Here is a 21423-nt window from a genome sequence, read left to right on the forward strand (position 1 = left end):
GTGCCGAGTGGAGGCCAGCAGGGGAGGCTTCCTGGAGGAGGGGGTCCTTGACTGAGATTGGTATCTTTTTTCCAAACAATTTTGAGATCTAATTCACGTACCATACAATTTACCCATTAAAAGGGTATAATTCAATGGGTTTTAGTATATTCTGGTACATGAAATCATCACAACAATCATTTTTAGAATATATTCATCACCACCCCAAGAAAATCCTGGTTCCTTTTAGCCATTACCTCCCATCCCCCACCACTCCCTCAACCCTGCGTGCTAAGTCACTTCAGTTGTGTCTGACTCTTTGTGACCCATGGACTGTAGCCCGCCAGACTCCTCTGTCCATGGAATTTTCCAGGCAAGAATACTGGAGTGGGTTGCCATGCCTTCCTCTGGGGGGTCTTCCCAATCCAGGAATCGAATCCGCATCTCTTTTGTCTCCTTCATTAGGCAGGCGGGTTCTTTACCACTAGCATCATCTGGGAAGCCCCAACCCTAGGCCTCTACAAATTTCCCTATTCTGGACAATTCATATTCAGGAAATCCTACAACATGTGGTCCTTTGTGACTGGATTTTTAACTTACCATGTTTTCAAGGCCCATCTACATTATGGTACCTATCAATACCTAACTCCTTTTCATGGCTGAATGATATTTTCCACTGGGTGGAAGGGCCACATTTTCTTTATTCATTCATCAGTTGATGGACGTTTGGGTTGCTTCCCCCTTGGGGCTACTATGAATAATGTTGTTACGCACATTCATAGTGTTGTGTGAACATACATTTTCGGTTCTCTTAGGTACATACCTAGGCGTGGAATTGCTGGATCCTATATTGGGTGCGCCAAAAGTCCATTCGGGTTTTTCAGTAACATGGAAAAAACTGAACAAACTTTTTTTCCAACTCAATAGTAACTTTATGCTTAACCTTTTGAGGAACTGTCAGACTACATTCCAACGTGGCTGCCCCACTTGACGTTCCCACTGGCAGTGAATCAGGGCTACGATTCCTCTCCATCTTCTCCAAAACTTACTATTATTCACCTTTTTGTTAGGACTTTGGGGGATGAACAGGAGGGAGACCAGGTGCACAGAGGTGGGAAAGCCATTCCTAGAGAAAAGCAGCTTGAGGGGACAGACAAAGGAACTGCAGAGTACAGAGCTATGGGAACCATTAGCAGTGTGAGATTCCTGGAAGGTAAGCGGGGTAGGGAACTGGCCCACTTATCTGCTACAGCCTCCAAGCTCATAATAATAATAGTAGACCCCAGAGTGTCCTGAGCATCACAGAATTATCTTGTTTCCTTACAGCAGCCCGGTGAGGTCAGTATTATTATCATTATCCCCAATTTTGCACTCAAAAAAGAAAAGGCAGTGGGTAGAAAATTCAACTAAGGTGATAAAGGCCATAAGTGGCGGAGGAGGGAGGCAAACTCAGGTCATTCGTGGCGACAGGGCTCTGCCCACCTAAGATATCACAAAGGCGGGGATGCCTACTGTTATCACAGAAAGGAGACACCAAGTATTAAACCCCCAGAGCCCCCTGTGGAGGCAGAAGGCACTCTAGCGGTTGCCCAGAAATGGGGTGTGACTGCTCACGGGTACGGTGCTGTCTGGGCTGATGGAAATGTTCTAAACTGAACTACAGTAGTGGTTGCACATATCTGGGGATATATGGAAAACCACTCTCAGTGGGTGCGTTTTATGGTGTGTGAATTAGATCCCAGGAACACGGTTAAAACAATGAGCTCTGGGCCCTGGCTTCCCATGTGTGCCACGCCCTGATTTTGGTGAGCGGAAACAGAGAGCTGGGCAGGAGTCAGCTTCTTCTAGAGCTGGAACAGGCAATCCCTGGGCTCACACTCGCCTCGAAGGGCACTGTGAACCACGTGAGATCCAGCTCCAAAGGGACGCATGGCTAACACCCCCTCCCATCAGCACTGAGACTCAGAGACCCAGAGACTCACAGTGCGGCTACCCGAGGCCCTGCTTTCCAGCAATATCACAGCAGTAAAGGCAGATGTGGAAACGCTCTCAAGAGCTTGACCGCTAACATAAAACTTGTAGGCTGTTTAGGGGGAACACTAAGTGAGGTGTGCCCACGTCCGTTTCCCTTTAAATAACTTTAGAGGTCCTCAGAGAGTTACACGGAATCAGAGCCACATGTATGTATAGCCTCACGTCTCCCAGCACATGATTTTATAGATTTTGAAATGAGCTGTAAACCTCTCCAGTGAGTAATTTACACAGTATAACTCTAGGTATCTGAGCTCACGTGTTATACTCAGTTGCAAGTAATGCGATGCATTCTCACCTTCACTGCCATTACTCACCTTCAACAAGACATTACTGAAGACGGTTTATTGCCTTACAAACCCCAGACGAAGGTCAGCCTCCTGTAGATCTGTGCATTCCTTCATCAAATGTCTATCGAGAATCTAGCAAGAGATATGTCCTAAACCACATGGCTCCTTCCTTCCAGGACAGTAGACGTGTGTGTGTCTACGTGGGTGTGTCTGTTGGCATGTCTGTGTGTAAGCGTGTCTTGTGTCTGCATGCATGTGCACACATGTGTCACAGGCTGATGGTAACAGTAGAAGAGGAAGATAATTTCTAACTGAAGGGTACATGCTGGAGGCTCAGGAGCGCCCCCACCCCCAAGTTTGGGACCAGGAACAACCTTCCTAGGGGAGGTGGCATCTCAGCTGCACCAAGAAGGCACAAGGCTCTGATGTCCATCCTTGGAAGAGCCCTGTGAGGCGAGCAGCTCATCCTTATGTTACAGAGGCAGTAGTGGAAGCAGAGAGAGGTTAAGTAATTGGCCCCAGGCCACTCAGCAAGCAGGGTGCAGAAGAGAGGCTTAAGTCAGATCTATTTCTGTTTTAATAACATTAAGGAATAGGTGGGAAAAAATGTCACCCCCTAGTTCTGCCCCTGATACAATGGCTTTCATTCTTTGAGGATCTTCCCTAGTCCCAGAGCACGCCTCTGACTTACGCAGTTCCAGTCATTGCAGGGTCTCTGTCTTCTGTGAGTCTCCTTTCACTTCAGTGCAAGATGTTTTAATGGAAAGACGTTGTACTAATCCATATACTTCAGTTTCTTTGGGACAGAGCTCTGCCTTATTCTTGCTGTGTCCCTAGCACCTGGCTCAGTGCCAGGAAGGAATAAGTACCCAGGAGTTATTTGTTGAACACATTCATTCATTCATTCTACAGACACACAGTGAGTACTGACTATGAGCATCAGGCATGGCTCTAGATCCAGGGGATAATGCAGTGACTGAAACGGGCAATTAATCCCCAAACATGAGGGGCTTGTATGCTGGTGGGAGACAGCAAGCAATAACAAAGATGGACAAATGAAAGAGGCCAACAGGAGATGATGAAAGCAGGGAGAGAGATAAAGTTGGAGAGGGGCCCTGGGAGGGGCAGGATCTGTGCAGCACGGCCAGGGCTGGCCTCCTGGGGAAGAGGTCAGTTAAACAAGACGAAGGTGAAGGGGGGAGGCGAGCCTTGCAGGGACAGGCTGAGTGCTACGGGAAGAGAGGATGCTGTGCTTAGGCCTGGAGGCCGCACAGGACGGTGGCAAGGTCTGGGAGCCATTAAGGAGGCAGCGGGGTTCCAGGAGGTTCTAAGGCCCCTGAGGGGCGGGGCCAGAGCAGGGGGGCCCTTGTCAACTAAGAGGCAAGTCTATTTGTGCTTCCTTGGAAGACCCACTCCCCTCCCACATACCCACCTAGCATTAAGAGTGTTTGAATAGACCCTGCCTTAAAATTAAATTTAAACGACAAGGAGTCTCTGGGCTGTGGGTTGGTGAACCCCAGCATAGATGGAGTCAAGGTGTGCGTTTGCCTTGCTGCATCAAGCTGGTTGAGCTTCCTCAGTGACTCAGCGGTAAAGAATCTGCCTGCCAGTGCGGGAGGTATGGGTTTGATCCCTGGGTGGGGGAGATCCCCTGGAGAAGAAAATAGCTTCAGTTCAGTTCAGTTGCTCAGTCGTATCCAACTCTTTGAGACACCATGGACTGCAGCACACCAGGCTTCCCTGTCCATCACCAACTCCCAGAGCATACTCAAACTCATGATGCCATCCAACTATCTCATCCTCTGCCGTCCCCTTCTCCTCCTGCCTCAATCTTTCCCAGCATCAGGGTCTTTTTAAATGAGTCAGCTCTTCGCATCAGGAGGCCAAAGTATTGGCATCAGATGGCCAAAGAAATGGCTACCCACTCCAGTATTCTTGCCTGGGAAATCCCATGGACAGAGGAGCCTCCCAGGCTACAGTCCATGGGGTGGCAAAGAGTGGGACACAGCTGAGCAATTAAACAACAACAGCTGAGCTGGTTACCTGTGAGGTTCTGCAGGTGCTGCTTCCCCAGCAGGTGCTCCCTCTTGTTATGCAGGGAACTGAAGAACTGCCTGCAGGTCCGACAGTACAGGTCATCGTTCTCATCGGCCTGTGGACAGAGATAGTTCCTGGTGAGCAGGGAGGAGGCACAGGGATCCCGCCTTCTCCGAACATAAGTGTTAAAGTGTTAGTTGCTCAGTTGTGTTTGACTCTTTGGGACCCTGAGTAGCCCGCCAGCTTCCTCTGTCCATGGGATTCTCCAGCCAAGAATACTGGAGTGGGTTGCTAATCCCTTCCCAGGGGATCTTCCCAACCCAGGCATCGAATCCAGGTCTCATGCATTGCAGGCAGACTCTTTATCATCTGAGCCACAAGGGAAGCCCCCTCTTGGAATATAAAATTAGCTTAAAATGGCAGATGGGCTTTAGGTGGGTCCAACCGGGTCCAGCTAGTCCCTTTTCCACCTGGAAATCACTGGCCGGTTTGAGGCTTTTCCAAGCACAGCTGAGAATTTCAATTCATCCCAAGGTCTGTGTCACAGGGTGGGACAGAATATTAGGAATGTGGCAAAGAGGATACAACAGGGAGTGTTTGAGAATTGGTGGTTATAGAGGGAGAGCAATTAGCCAGGACAGTGGTGGCCAGGCTCTCTCGCCCCATGTCCTTTCCCTTTCACCCTACATCCTGTAAACAATGACTCTGTAGGGTTACATAACGGCTGAGACCATCCACAGCACTGGGCACACGCATCATGATATAACTGCTTGGCCACGCACTGCCTTTGTTCATGCATACTTATATGAGCACCACCCAAAACGTCCCTTGCTGCTGCATCAGCCATGAGTGAACAGAGCCTGTCTGCAGTTCCCACAGTTCCTTGAGTTTTCTTCCAGCTTCCCTGCACACGTCTTGCCTACCCTGGGTTCATCGATTAGTGAGACAGTGGTATTATCTGAGTCCATGACCAATTCTGAGTTTTTCTTATGTTCAAAGGGTTTGCTTTGCAATGCTGAACAAACTCTATGACTAAATGACAAAGATGTGTCTTCTTATCAGACACATGTGCACCAACCTGTAGGTGCTTGCCTATCCATGGGCCAGTTCTGGAAGATGCACCAGAAACTGGTCATAGTGGACACCAGGGGATGCAGGGACAGGGTGGGTGAGGGAGGGACTGGGTCTCTGGCTGAGCAGAACCCACCTCGCACTGTAACCTTTGTGCACTGTTTCCATTTTTAAAACCAGGCACATGTATTATTTTTAACAGAAAAATAACTTTAAAAGAGGTATACATATTTGATTTCATGTATTAATTCAGAGATATAAAAACTTGCCAATATCTGACAAGAGATGGGTCCTAGCACAGGCCTGAAGTGTCAGCTCTTAATATCCTCTCATAATCAAGCTTTGAGCTACATAAGCTTATGAGGAAGGCCAGCCTCAGACTACCAGGTGCTGGACTAAGGTCATAGAGGGGGGAAGGAAAAAAATGAGGTTCTGGAACAGCATGGTCCCTGCTGGTGGAGACATAAGCCCGGCAGGGAGATGGAGACCAAGTCACGGCAGGCACTGGGAGCCAGTGTAGGCTCCAGGGAGAGGATGGTTGGGCTGGTGGGAGAGCAGTTGGATGCACAGAGCAGGCCCCTCCAGGAGGAGGGGCTGCTGGGGGGCAAACTCCACTCACATGGCCCCTGCCATAGTGGCTCCAGCCTGGGTCACAGAGGGGCTGACCATCCCAGGTGGACAATTAACTCAGGAAGTCCTTTGCCTTCTAAGTCTCGAATCATTGTCTAATGATAAAGAATGTTATACTTAAAACAATGTTTAAAGTTATTATGAATGCATGTTGAAAGTAATAGAAAAGGGATGCGTAAAAAGTTACAGGTATCCAACATCCCGTTTCTACTCACTGTGGGCAAGAGCTTCTTGTGTAGCCTTCCAGAAAGTTTTGGTATAAACACATGTGTGTGTATGTCTGCTTAGTCACTCAGTCATGTCTGACTCTTTGTGACGCTGTGGACTGTAGCCCACCAGGCTCCCCTGTCCAAGGAATTTTCCAGGCAAGAACACTGGAGTGGGTTGCCAATTCCTACTCCAGGGGATCTTCCTGACCCAGGGATGGAACCCACATCTCTTGCGTCTTCTGCATTGGCAGGTGGATTATTTACCATGGCCCTACCTGGGAAGCCCCATAAATGCATCTGTCTGGCCCCTAAGATTTACTTGCAGGTGTTCTTCATTTGTTAAATATCTATTTCATCATTACTCAAAACTCAAAGAGGAAGCGCCTATGAATTACAACTTAGCTTGGACATCTGACAACCCAGGTCCCCACCACCCTGTCCTTGACCCTATACGCACACTGTCTGCTCCAGGCGTCCAGAACTGTTCACGGCCCCCACACACCCTGTGCTGCTTCCCACCCCCAGGCCTTTGCACGTCCTGTTCCCTAGCCTAGAGCTCCCTCTTTGCTTCATTTCCATCTGGCCAGCATTTTCTCCGGGAATTTCCCATTTCTTCTTCATGAGCATCATCGCAGAACCACCTGCCCTGAGACTGGCCCGGACAGCCTCGGGTGGGGTCCCTCTCACTGTGCATGCGTCTCTATCACAGCAGAGCCTAGTGTCATGGGTTGCACACTTGCCAGTTCGCCCTGGACAGGAGCCGTGGGGCTGCGCTTCACTTCACCCACTTCTGCAACCGGAATCTGGTGCCCTGCCTCCCACTGAGCTGGACTTCATACATACTTGCCCAAGGAACCCGCAAAGAAAGGCCTCCATGAGGGACTGATGTGTGAGGCACGCTCCAGCGATGCATGAACCCCTGCGCCCAGATGTTTCATTTCCTGGGCTGCCATAACCAAGTACCACCAAATGAGTGGCTTAGAATAACAGAAGTTCACTCTCTCACAGTCTCAGAGGCCAGCAGTCTGAAATCAACCTGACTGGTCCAACATTATGATGTGGGCAGGGCCTAGTTCCCTCTGGAGGTTCTGGGAGAAGCTGTTCTTACCTCTTCCAGCCTCTTGGGGTGGCTGATGCCTTCCTTACCTTGGGGCCACATCACTCCAATCTCTGCCAGTGGCCACGTGGCCTCCTCCTCTTTGGTGTCAAATCTCCCTTCATCTCCTTCTTGTAAGGACACTTATGATTACATAATTGTTTTTCAGTCGCTAAGTCATGTCCTACCCTTTGTGACCCCATGCACTGTGGCATGCCAGGCTTCCCTGTCCTTCATTATCTTCCAGAGTTTGCTCAAATTCATGTCCATTGAGTCAGTGACGCTATCTATCCATCTTATCTTCTGCCTAATGCCCCTCTCTTAAGATCCTTAACTTAATCACAACTTCAAGGACTTCCCTGGTTTTTGTTATATAAGGTAACATTCACAGGCCCCAGGGATTAGAATGCAGCTATCCTTTGGGAGGCACCATTTCTCAGGTGCCCACACCAAATGAGGCTGATTAGTTTAAAACCACAGTCCCCCAGTACTTACATCCACTGCTGAGAAGTCAAGGCCCTTGCCCTCAAATTCATATCCTGGTGCACCTGTTCCTGATAGACAAACAAACGGCATCACTTTACAAAGCACCTGTGTCAGAAAAGGCCTCAGCCGTGTCGGGAGAGAATCAATTCAAGGGTCAGAGATGCCTTCTGAGGATGAAAACACTTATCCTAAGAGGTCTCCATGTTTCCTGCTGGAGGATCAGGTCTTGACTTCAGTTGCTCAATTTCTGGCTGATTCATGTTGATATATGGCAGAAACCAATACAATATTGTAAAGCAATTATCCTTCAATTAAAAATCAATTAATTAAAAACCTCAGGGAAAATGCATAAATTTTTTAAAAGAGGTCTTAAAATCCCTTATTATAAACCAAGAAGAAACACCAGATACCTCTGACTTCGATTTATAATAAACATCTAGCCAGGTATGAAATGAAGATTAGAGAGAAACAAGGAAAAATATAAACAATTCAGTTTTTATTAGCATGGCAGAATCTAGGTGGTCTTTTAAAAAATATTCATTATGATTATATTTATATAGTAAACTTTTAAATTTACTGCTTTCAATTAGGCAGAAATACATCTTGTTTAAAAGCCAAGTTCTCTTGGACTAGCCTTTCCTTGTAATACTGCAACTTGTCGTGTGATGACAATCTACAAATAATCACAAAAATAAGAAGCCAATAGGAGACCAACATGGCTGAAGAATTAAACAAGATGAGGTGTTCTCTGCTAAGTCTGACAAATGGCATTTTTAGGGAGAAATACATGAACAGAAAATGACAACTGCTCTCTGGGGACCCTTAGCCAGAGGTCTCAGGGCATGATCTGCTTAACTTTGCACATGAGGACCAGAGGCCTCACAACTCCCTCGGAACCATCTGACACTCCACTTTGTTAATGCCAATTATAAGCTAGACCAGTAGTTTTCAGAGGATTATTTTTATCTGGAGGTACTTCACTGAAAACAAATATTAAGTGGAAACCCAAGAAGTACAATGGACCAGAGTGGAACTGTCTGTGGACCAACCTGTCCCTCTGGTTGTTTTTATAAACAAAGTTTTATTGGCACACAGTCTCAACCATTTGTTAACATATTGTCTATGGTTGCTTTCCTGCTACAACCATAGAGTTCAGTGGTTGCAACAGAGACCACGGTACCCATAAAGAGTAAAGCATTTACTATCTAGTCCTTTACGAAGTTTACAGATCCCTGATCTGTATGAAGCTACGGTGAGGGGCTCGTGCCCCAGAACTAAGGGTACAAAGTATGAATATTTGCTGAACTCGCTATATGCCAGGCACTGAGTTCCAAGCTCCTATGGTTTAACTTGCTTGATCAGCACCAGACCCAATGCTGCTGCTGCTGCTGCTAAGTCGCTTCAGTCGTGTCCGACCCAATGCAGGGAGGTCCTATTAAAGCCCCACTTTCCATATGAGGAAACTGAGGTCCTGAATGTTTTAATGATTTGTGCAAGGTGACAGAGCCAGGATTTGACCCCAGGCATTTGGCCCACTGAGCCGACACCTGATCACTATGGAGACGGTTTTCCTGACCACTATGGAGATGGTTCTCTGCCAGGCTCAGGTGGGAAAGAGAAGCACCAAAGTGGAGAACTGACGGGCTCTGTTGGGATGCTGGTCAGCCCCAGCATGGGGAATGCAGGAAGAACCCTTAGGATGGACAGTGATGAGCCCTGGTGAGAATGCCCAGTGCTGTTCTAGGTCATGTGCCCCTTGGTGGGGAACATGCCACAAGTAGGGTGGAGTTCCTGTCTCTGCCTTAAGCCTGCAGCCCCCAGAGGCACACCACAAGGATTTTGTTGCAAGCATTTTTTTTTTTTGCACAGTGATCCCAGGAAATGCTGGTAGAGGAGAGGGGAAGTGGGTCAAGGGAGAGGGGAAAGCCAGTAGTGCAGGGGTGGGGTGGAGCTGGCGCTCACTGAGCAGAAGCCCGCCGTCAACAAGGTGCAGTCCCATCAGGAGCCTCTAGAGGGCGCATGGGACACACTTCAGCAAGGCGGGTAGGGGCGACTTGAGGTCTTTATCCGCCATTGTTGCCCTTCTTGTGTGCACTGGTTTAGGGATGTTTCGTGTCTTAACTTCCTGGCACATCAGGCATGACTCAGGCTGGGCAAGGCGGAGTCCCTACACCAGCAGCATGGACTGAATCAGGGGTGTGTTGGAAATGCAGACCCCAGACCTGCTGGGTCAGAACCTGCATTTTAAAAGGCTTCGGGGTGATCCAGGGCACTTTGCATAACTGAGTTCCATAACTGCCAGTTCCTTTTCTCCTTCTAAGGATTAAAATGGAATCGGTGGCCCAGCACCACTCTGACATTCCCCAGGAGGGGGAGGGAGGGGGTGCCTCCTCCGTAATCAGGTACAAGGTGTCTCAACCCCCAAAAAAAGAGCCACAAAGGGATTACGCCAGCTGCTTTGTGTAGGGGCGTGGCTCCTTCCCCTCCTCCAGTTTTGCTCAGGTATAATTGACAAATTAAAAAATGTGTATACTTCAAGTGTTCAAAGCAGATGACTGGGTATAGTATACCTTACCACAATCAAGTTAATTAACACATCCTTCATTTCACATAGTCTTCTTTTCTGTATCTGTGGTGAGAGCACTTGTGATCTTGTTTAATCACTAAGTCAAGTCTCTTTTGTGACCCCATGGACTGTAGCCCACCAGGCTCCTCTGTCCATGGAATTCTCCAGGCAAGAATACTGGAGTGGGTTGCCATTTCCTCCTCCAGGGGATCTTCCTGATCCAGGGGTCAAACGTGTGTCTCCTGAGTGGGTACTTACGATCTACTCTCAGCAAATCCAATACACAATGGGGAAAGGACAGTGTCTTCAATAAATGATGTTGGGAAAACTGGATAACCACATGCAAAAGAATGAAATTGGACACATCTTACACCACACACAAAAATGAACTTGAAATGGATTAAAGACTGAAACTGAAAAACACTCCTAGCAGAAAACATCAGGAAAAAGCTCCCAGACACCAGTCTTGGCAGTGGTGTTTTGGATAGCACACCAAAAGCTCAGTGACAAAACCAAAAAATAAACAAGTAGGACTATATCAAACTAAAAAGCTTCTGCGCTGCAGACTACAATGAAAAGGCAGCCTACGAAATGGGAGAAGACACCTGCAAACCATACATCTCACAAGGGGTTAATACCCCAAATACATAAAGATGTGAATGTTGATAGAGGCTAGGACTAAAAGAGAGCTCTCCAAACCCTCCATCTGCTGTAGAGCATCGCATAGCCCCAAGCCTGGAAGACAGCAGCTGCAGTCCACCCCGGCCAGGCTCACTCACCGCACCGCGCCTGCACCTTGAGCGCTGCCCGCCTCCGCAGGAAGGCTCGGTAAGCCTCAGAGTTCTGGTAGGCCTGCAGCTCGCGGATGTAGCGCTGCTTGTCTTCATCCGCCTCACAAACGTACCTCTGGAAGGAGGAGCACAGAGATCCTGTGAGACTCCCCTCATCTGGAGGGGGCTGGTGGGGTCCCCTTGTCTAACTTGCCTCTGTCTCTCTAGGATGCTACCAAGAAGCTATTGCTCATCTTCTACTTACATACCTACAGGGATGGAAACCTCACTACCTAACAGCAAGTTCACTCATTGTTCAAATGATGCAGACCATAGGAAAGGTCTTCCTTCCAATCAACTAGAACCTGCCTCCCTCTGGCTTTCACCACAACTGCCAGGTGTGGTCTGATGACTGCAGAGGAGGGTAGCGCTATCAGTGCCCCCACCCCAACTCTGGGACCTTACACTTCTATTCAATTATGGCAGTGCTTAAGACATCAGCGCTTAACTTTGTGCAGGGCGCTGGATGCAGAACAGGTGATAAAGAGATGAATCAGATCCAGCCCCAGGCTACCTCATCTGCTATTGTTTTCCCTCCATTTGGAACACTTGTCTCAGCTTTCCTCCCCTGGCCAAATCTTACTTATCCTTCAAGATCTATCACAGAACATTCACCTCCTGGAGAATTTCTCTGATGCCCCCAGGTTGGCTCGGGCACCCCCACATTGGATTAGATGCCTCCTGGATACCACCCCCCGGACCTGGTAGAAACCTCTGTCCCAGGCACTCCTCATACTGGATTGTATGTGTCCACTTTGGGGGTCCCGACCCCCTACACTATGAACTCCTTGAAAGCAGGGACTTGGACTCACCTTCAGTCACAGAGGCTGGCACCAACTGGTGTAACCCAGGGTCTGGGGTGTGTGTGTGTGTGTGTGTGTGTGTGTGTGTGTGTAGCCAAAATTTGCTCTAAGAATGCTTGTCAAGTAGTTATTATTCACAGTGACCATTTTATGCACCTGGTAATTTGAAATAAATTATCATGATAAGCAAAAAACTTTTAAAGCACTGATGTGTTGAACTGGGGGCTTCCCAGGTGGCACTAGTGGTAAAGAACCCACCTGCCAGTGCAGGAGATGTAAGAGATGTGGGTTCAATCCCTGGGTCTGGAAGATCCCTTCAGGGAGGGCATGGCAATATTCTTGTCTGGGGAACCCCATGCACAGAAGAGCCTGGGAGGCTATGGTCCATAGGGTCGCAGAGAGCTGGGCATGACTGAAGCGACTTAGCATGCACGAGTTGAACTGGTCCTAACAAAGTATGGAGCTGAGCATGGCCTCTTTCCCTGGGCTTCTGGAGCCTCTTTCCACCAGGCACGTGGTGCATGGCCTCTGTCCCATTCCTGCAGGGACTTGACTCTACCAAGGAGACAGCTGACAATGCTGTAGCAGGGCTTTTGAAACTACGACTTGGAGGCGCTCCAGACACAGCAGCTGGGGCAGGGAGAGAGGGAAGGATTTCTGAAATCGTGAAAGTAGCTCAGAGACTCCCTAAAATCTTGGATCAGAGGTTCTGCCTCTCCCTGACTCCTAAGAGCTGTCCTGTGCTTTGTAATCACCATGCTTATTCCAAAGACAATTGTCATTTTTGTCTCAGCTGCTCAGACTGGAATGTTGGCAGCCTAAGCTACTGTGACAGGTGGGGACTAACCCTAACCATCTTCACCCAACTTAGTCACCGTAATTTTGCTTTGATCTCTTTTACACGTTAGCAAGGGTGTGTGGTGGGAACATTTCTTCCCCACTCCTGATGTTTCCTTCTGTAAGGGGGGAGCTTAATCCTGCTGGCCTCTCCAGGATCACCCTCCCCTCCATGTGGGAGGAGGGGCTTATCGAGGGTAAATTGGGAGCCAGAACCAGACATGCTCCATAAGGCCCCTCCTGTTTCCTCCCCTGAGACCTGATGGAGACAGACAGCAAGGGTCCCAGGCTGCTCTTGGCCAGAGTCAGGGGCCTGCCCTGACTGTGATGACCAGGGTTTGTCCACTTGTCTGACTGGCTACTGGATCTACTTCCTGAGTGGTCGCAGATCTGAGTAGCAAAGGGAGGGACTCTATTAACTGACACGATGCTCTCAAATTAGGATTTCTCTGTGATAGTTCATTTGAACCAAAGGTTTTCTATGGCAAAAAAAGTTGGAAGTGCAGGGGTTAAAGAAGCTCATCTCAGAGTTTTTGCATTTGACCCAAAGAAATGACACTTTGGAGGCAGCAGGCTTTTCTGGGAAGAGTATGGGGGCTTTGAGGTCAGACATACTCAGAAGGAGTTTGGGAGGGCTTCTTGTAGGAGGTGACGCCACAGCAGGCATGGCTTGATCAGGCTGGAAAGTAGTGGGGGACGAGGTGGCAGAAGTTGACATTGGACATAAATGCCGTGATGAAAGCATGACTATCCTCTAACTTAGGGCTGCTTCTTCTGTGACCCCAGAACATACTTCCACAGGAGGTTAACAGGAGCTCTGTGCATAAGGGGTTCCATGGTGGATTACTCTGAGAAGCCTTTCACGAGAGGTGGCAGAGATTCTCGTGCCCTAGCGTGCTGTGCTCCATCTCGCCCTTCACACCTCATTCCAGGAGAGCATGGGCTTCATCTGAACTATTTTAAGTGAATCAAATTATAGCAAAAGGCTCCAAAAAAAGCCCCGCAGAAGGAAAAAAATCTATTTCCCTTGGTCTGCTCCAGGATTTCCTAAACTTATTGGACAATTTTGCCATTTTTCACAGATTCAGCATTCTGCCTGACAGTTTGGGAGATAGTGGATGCCAAAGCCACAGAGACCAGTAATTGCTTTTAAGGGGTGAGGTGGGAGGCACCTCGTGCCTGTCTTGTGGAACATTCCCTCTCGCTCCAGTATGAAAAGATGGCCTGGGGGGAGCAGCCCCTAATCAAGGCTGCAGACAGCCAGACCCCGTTCTCTGTTCACTCCTCGCAGAAGAAGACTTACTTGCTTTTTCTCTTGTGGCAAGTGAGCCCATTGAGCAGCCAGCATCTTCGTGATTTCCGGGAAAGGCAGACTGGGGTGCTGGGCCCTCAGCTGGCTCCTCTGTTCATTCAGGAATATCGTGTAACTGCGCCGGGAATGGAATACACACAACAGTGCTGAGCTGCTGTTGGAGGGGAGGCCTGCCGCAGCCACTCCCGCTTTCAGGGTTTCATGAAAACCAACAGTCAAGAGTTTGTCCATATTTTTCACTCAAACTGGTGAAATGGGGGCTATTTGAAGGTGGCGAAATACATGAATGGCTGGCTTATCCAGAGACTGATGGAAGACTTAAGAGGAATTTCGCCCCCTCCCACAGGAGGGGCATGAAGACTGGGTGGGCAACTTGCTCAAGCCTACTTGAGCCTCAGTTTCCCCCTCTGTGTTATGGACATAATATACCTGTTCATGGGGTGGTTCTGTGGCTCAAATGCTCCAGGTACAAGCCCTCCCACCCTCCTGATGAGGGATCTGTGTCAAGGCACAGGGAGAAAGTCTGCAGGTGTTGGAGTGAGACAAACCAGTCTTTGGACCAAAGGCCATGTGCACTGGAGTTATGGGAAAACTGAGAAAAGACCTTCACCCTTCGAAACATGTGAACCTTGAGGATAAAGAGAAAAACACTCAAGCTTCCAAAAGAATCAGGTGACCCTCAGAGCAGCGGGAAGTGACTGGCCTGGGGCCTCTTTTCTGCAGCCCAAGATGCCAGGGGATGAGGCACAGGTCTCAGGGCCCTCGGGGGTTGCATTTTGAGTCTTGATGAAGGTTCACTAGATCATCCAAGGCCATGGAGCCCCAGGTATCACAAGCCTGGAAGGGAAACCAGACACACTGGCCCCACGGCCACCCACTTTCCTGTCTGTGACTCAAGTCCAGCTCTCCTTTGAGTATCACAAACTTATTCCAGCTTAAAGAACTAAACAACCCTCTCTCACTCCCTGTGGTGTGAGACTCCGTAACAATCAAGGGTCCTGAAGAACAGATAAAGGCTGAGATGGGACAAAGGCCATCCAGGCTCGGCACATAGTACATCTTACCCTGTCGTAGGAGCACGGGGAACAGCAAGATCCCTCGGGGGTTTCCTTTTCTTGCCTTTAGGCCAGCCTCCTTTCCTTTTCTGAAAGAGTAATACACAGGAAGACCTCAGGATTGTCAACAATGATTGACCATATTTGAGTCACAGTCCATAATAGGCAACACACTAAAGAGTCCTCGCCACACTCTACTCACGTGACCTCTGACGTCCTGGCAGCTCTGCAGAGTAGAGATGGTCGTGTCCTGAAGATGAGGGAACCAAGGCTTGGAGGAATGCAATCATTGCCTGGGTGTCCCCAGCAGGTGCGAGAGCCAGGGATGTTCCCTCCCATCGTGTTATGACTGTATGTGCTTAGTCACTCAGTCGTGCCCAACTCCTTGCAACCCCATAGACCCACCACGCTCCTGTGCCCATGGGGATTCTCCAGGCAAGAATACTGGAGTGGGTTGCCATGCCCTCTTTCGGGGGATCTTTCCAACCCAGGGATCGAATCCAGGTCTCCCACATTGCAGGCAGATTCTTTACCATCTGAGCCACCAGGGAAGCCCAATCACCAGGAAGCATATGGTCATATGATTGGGCACAAACAAGAAAGCAACATGAGATTTGGGTGACTAGGTTCAAGGTGAGGGGGTGGGGATGGGGCCAGGCCTTGGTCCTGGAGGCAGGGTGTTAACCTCTGAGCTTGACTAGCTCAGCCTAGGTTCCCATCTCAGCTCCACTTGTGTCATGTGACCACAGGCAAATTAGTAACATCCCTGTGCCTCTGTTTCCCCACTTGTAAAATGGGAATCATAATAGCCTGAACCTTGTGGGTTGTAATGATGATTAAATGTGGAAACAATCATGTGGTTCTTACAACAGAGCCAGGCAAGCAGTAGGTGCTCTCTAAATGCAGGCTGCCATGGCCACATGCAGACCCCCTCCTGTGGCAGCCAGTTCTCAGGAAGGAGACCCAAGCTGCAGCTCTCTCTTCTGTTGAGTGTGTTTCTTGGTTCATCAATGGTGCCTGCACCCTTGCTGCCACTGGGATCCTGGGCCATGCTCAGAGCCTAGAGGGCTGAATAAGATGCAGGCTTGGCCCTCAAGTGGCTCAGTCTAATGGAGGAGGTCTGGGGCATATAAATAATGGCAACAACTTATTTCAGGGACTAAGGGTTACAAAATGATAGCCTGGACACCCTTGCATTCAGGACTCAGTTTCATATTTTTCCTAAACCAAACACACACAGGTGCCAAAAATGGTGGCAAATAATCCAAATGTGGCCTAAAAACCTCTGTTTCAGCTTTCCAGTTTTCCAGTTTTCAAAACTCCCTCCAAGACATGCCCATTTCAGCTTTCCCAAGGCCAGGAGATACACAGCTGGTCAGCAGCCCAGCAGGCTGGCTGGGAGAGGATCTGATACCATCACAGCCAAGCCACATGTGCTGAGGGCCTCAGGACAGAGGCGGTCAGGGCAGCGCCTGGCACTGGGGACTTAAGGAACAAGAACATAGAGCTCAGGCCATGCAGAGGCAAAAAGCCAGGCTAGTAATCACACGTGTTAGAGAGAGAATTCTGCAGAGCATCTAGCAAGGCACCAGGCATGCAGCAGGTGCACAGTAAACAACTCTCTTTCTCACTCCTATGTGATTGATTCCCGGAGTCAGAAAGGGAATGACAAGCCTTTCAGGACCCTGGAGAGCTCCTGGGTCCTGTGGTCAGCTCTGATTTCTGGTAATAAAAGCTGAAACCATCGCTACAGTCCGGTTCACCAAGAACTTTCCAACACACATGTTCCTGAATTTGAGTCTCACATTCCCTGCTCAAAGGAACTCTTTTAATCACCCCACAATACAGCAAGACACTCAGATAGATGACGTGACTTGGCCACCGAATGGCCAGGCTGAGAGTCAGAGCACACCGTGGCTTCTGTTAGAGCTGTGCCTTCTGAGGGAGACCCCACAGCTGCCTGGAGTCACATGGAGGTAGACCAGGTCACCTGCGCCCTGCATCACAGCGGCCTCCTCCCGTCTGCCTGTTCAGCTCCTCTGCTGAAGCACACAGGGAAAGTTGCTTGTTTTTAACTGGAGGAAACACTTGTATATATTTATTGTTATTTCTCTATATTCTAGTTTTAGAAATCAGAAATCAAAATAAAAGTGCTTATCATTTTACTGCCATCCCTGGCCCTTTGTTTCAGCTTCTTTATCCAAAGAAAATCCTTCCTGAGCGTTTTCTGCGTTTGTCCAGAAACCATAGTTACCGAGACAAAGACACTTGGAAAGGCTGCAGGGATGTTTTTCTCTGAAGCTTTTTTGTTCTCGCTGAATTTCTCACACAGGATTTAAACCAAATTGACTCTGCCCTAAATAAAGCCACGTCCACAGTGAGCTGATCATTAATTAGCACTGGGTGTTACTACATGGAGAATATTTCCCACACACTTGAGTACGTTAGTTTAAAAGGAAAAGCAGAAGTAGAACATGGCTGAGCAAGGAAAGACATTGCAAAAAAGTGCAATCAGCAGGCGTGCAGAAGATCAATGGATGGGCAAAATTCAAGGGGGAAATAAAATCCATCTCAATAGGATTCTTGACCAGCACGGACCTTTCATGTTCAGATTGCAACAGACAGGGAATTTTTGATATTTGGTTTTATACACCAAATTTTCTTTTACAAAGAAAATGTCCACTGGGAGTCAGCAGGGTGTAGCAGAAGGTACAGTGTGGGGGCTTGAGTGACAGGTATGGGCTGAGTCCCTGGATCGACGCACCATGAACCTGAGCCCCCTGTACCTCTGCAGCTCCTAACGGACACAACAAGGGGTAGCACTGCAGTAGGTGAGCTGACGTTTGTAAAGGGCCAGGACGTCTCGGCATACAGCAGCGTTCAGTGCATGTGTTCTTTTTATCGATAAGGGAGAAAAAACTCCAGAACGTATCAATGAACAGGATTCTACAAGGCAATCGAGCAGGTCTCAAGGAGAAGAACATTTTCCTGTGTGTAACAATCATATCAACCATTTGGGAACCAGACCAAAGCTCGATTGATGATTATAATCACAGTTAGGAAAAGGATCTTGGCTCCAGTGGTTTTACAACTCGCCCAGAAAAGTCCTGGTGATTTTCATGTGGGCAGAGCTTTGTTGAGGGGCATGCACCATCCCCCACCCCCACCTGAATACTGAAGATGTTTATTGCAAGATGTTATCTGCATCACATGTTTAGACACTGTCAAAGGCTGGCTTCCCACCTTTAGATATTATGGTCCTAGCTTAAAACAAAATTCTAGTTCATTTGTTTCTGAAATACACACACTGCAAAAGAAATATTGAGCTGACCAAAAGATTCATTTGGGTTTTTTGTTTTGTTTTTGTTTTTTTTTTATGTTCTTATGGAAAAACCCAAGTAAACATTTTGGCCAACCCAATACTTCTCTGTTTTTCTAAAAGGAGGGTTATTAGACATTACAGCATCCTGTTGCCTAGTTTCTTATCTCAGTTTTAACCAGGTTTGCAGACTAAAACCAGAGAGGTAATGATTCTAAGCACAGTGGAGGGTAGTGGTGAAAGCATGAATTCAGGAGTAAGACTGTCCAGATTCAAGTCCCAGTGACTCCGTGTGCTGGCCCTGAAATCTTGAGCACATTACCTAACCTCTCTGTGCACCAGTATCTTCCTCTGTGCAGTGGAGATACCAGCTCCTACCCCAGTATCTTCAAAGATTAAATGCGTGGGGTCAGGCACCCAGCTGTTAGGGTAGCTGTTATTGTTATTACAGTCAGCCCTCTTGCATTCTAAATCTGCTCTACCACCTTCTGCATCTCTTACCTCAGGAAAGTCATTAGTCCTTTCTGAGTCCCCCTCCACCTGGTAAGTGGAACTGGCTTGTTGAGAAGGTCATTAGGGAAGATCTCTGCAAAGGAAAGTACTTTCCCAAATCAATGCCATGATTTGGGATTAAGCCTTGTCTCTAAGAGATGAAAAGGTCCTGAGTTAAGCTCATTGCACATTTCTCTGGGGGCATGACAGACACTGCCAGTCATCTTCCTAGTATCTATTCTGGCCTCCTCCGTTAGGAATTGAAATTTGATTTTCAGCTGGGCAAGACCACCTGGAATAAAGCCTCCCATGCAACTGGCAGCCATGTGACTAAGTTCTGTCCATTCAAAGTAAACTGAAGTATAGTATGGAACTTCTGGAACATATCATTCAAGGAAGGAACCTATTTTTTTTTTAACCTCTTCCTCCTACCTGCTGGCTGGAATGCAGACATGAGGGCTAGTGCTCAAGCAGCCACCATGGATCATAAGGCATCATGATAAGGACGGTGAAGCATTATGCTAAGGATAGTGGAGCAGTGAGGTGGCTCTGGGTCTGGGTCTCTTCTGACTGTGGTATCAGTGTGCTTGTGTGTGTGTGTGTGTGTGTGTGCTCAGTCACTCAGTCATGTCCACCTCTGCAATCCCATGGATTGCCCACCAGACTCTTCTGTTCACGGAATTTTCCAGGCAAGAATACTGGAGTGGGGTTGCCATTTACTTCTCCAGGGGATCTTCCTGACCCAGAGATCGGACCCATGTCTTTTGTATCTCCTGAACTGGCAGGCAGATTCTTTACTACTGAGCTACCTGGAAAGCCCAAATTACTATTATCTGGGGAGTTTTTAGTTATGTGAAGCTGAGCCTAATCCCAACTGGTGCAGAGTACTGCTTCTTTTTGGTATTTCTCAGCAGACCTGGTTATGTCTCGCTGTACTTTCACAATAATAAAGTAAAAAGAAAAAAAGTGTTTTTGTGCACCTATTATGGACCAGACCTTTCAGTATGCAAGACTTGTTTAGTCTTGAGAAATTCCTTTAAAGTAGTGAAAGGTTGTTGTTGAATCACGCGAATACACCAGGATTCTTGGCCCCCGGAGGAGAAGAATTCAATCCGGAGCCAGAGACGAGGCTTGATCGCTCAGAGCTTTTGTGTAATAAAGTTTTATTAAAGTATAAAGGAGATAGAGAAAGCTTCTGACATAGGCATCAGAAGGGGGCAGAAAGAGTACCCCTCTGCTAGTCTTTAGCTGGATGTTATATAGTCACTAGCAGTCTGTTAATGAAAGAAAGGAGTGTCTTAAAATTCAGAATGGCACCAGGCCCCTCACCCATAAGATGCATTTTGGGATAATCTTGGCACCAAATGGTTTATCCTGGGCCATAAAATGATTAACTTGAATCTTGAAGAAGGGCAGACCACCATACAAACAGTTTCATTTACATAGATTAGGGGAACAATATCCATCCTGGTTTGTCAAGTAGGTTCTGGGCCAAGAGGCAGAACCGACTTGGAGACAGAGTTTGGGGTAAAGGCATAGTACATTAGCATAGCTTAAGACAAACATTTCCATAAGAAAAAGGCATTGGTTATCTCTAGACTCGAGAATAGCTAACTTCAGGCGAAGCCGGGTGTCATTATGGCAACACAATATTTTAAGAGAAACCTCCCTTTAAATTTGTATAGAGAAGGAAAAAATATTGCTAGTTTGTTTCCTCCTGCCACTTAAGAGAGATAAAAATGTCTGACACTTGCAGGCTATTTCCTCTATTTGGAGACCCCTGGCCTTCCTGCCTGTTACCCTCTCAGTAGATAATGTTATAAGGCTTTCCCAGTGGCTCAGGGGTAAAGAATCCACCTGCAATGCAGGAGATACGGGTTCAATCCCTGGATCAAGAAGATCCCTTGGAAGAGGGCATGGCAACCCACTCTAGTGTTCTTGCCTGGAGAATCCCATGGACAGAGGGGCAGGTTACAGTCCATGGGTTGCAAAGAGTCAGACATGACTGAGAGTACACACAAATAATGTTATCCCTGTTTCACCAAGAAGTAACTGAGTCTTGAAGATTAACACACCTTGTGCAAAGTGTCACACCTAGAAGATGGCAGAGCCGCACTTCCAATACCCATCTGTCTGCCTTCCAAGACCACCTTCTTCCCACTTAGCCACCACTCAACTACCACGGTGCCCTCCATGCCAGCCCTCACCAACTCCCTTTCCCACACAGAAAACGGACTAGGTCATCCCCCAGCTAAGAACTGCTCACCTCACCCCAGAACTTTCACCCAAACCCCAAGTTTCCTGGAGTAGTCAGGCTCAGGAGCCAAACTCTTTAAGATCAAATCCTGCTCTGCCAATTATTGTGTGACCTTGAGCAAGT

At 48.0% G+C, this 21423-nt stretch overlaps 1 protein-coding gene across 1 annotated transcript in view; it reads right to left on the reverse strand.

The window, feature by feature from the left end:
- Nucleotides 1-21423, reverse strand: part of LOC113894499 (high mobility group protein 20A-like) — a 32039-nt gene that overhangs the window by 6018 nt on the left and 4598 nt on the right. The window contains exons 3-7 of the mRNA XM_027544994.1: nucleotides 15242-15321; nucleotides 14169-14292; nucleotides 11175-11301; nucleotides 7839-7897; nucleotides 4344-4452 (exon numbers count right to left, since the gene is read on the reverse strand). Of these exons, the coding sequence (XP_027400795.1) occupies nucleotides 4344-4452; nucleotides 7839-7897; nucleotides 11175-11301; nucleotides 14169-14292; nucleotides 15242-15321 (499 nt within the window). The remainder of the gene's footprint in view (nucleotides 1-4343; nucleotides 4453-7838; nucleotides 7898-11174; nucleotides 11302-14168; nucleotides 14293-15241; nucleotides 15322-21423) is intronic.

Source organism: Bos indicus x Bos taurus, chromosome 6 (genome assembly GCF_003369695.1).
Source record: "Bos indicus x Bos taurus breed Angus x Brahman F1 hybrid chromosome 6, Bos_hybrid_MaternalHap_v2.0, whole genome shotgun sequence".
Classification (NCBI taxonomy): Eukaryota; Metazoa; Chordata; class Mammalia; order Artiodactyla; family Bovidae; genus Bos; species Bos indicus x Bos taurus.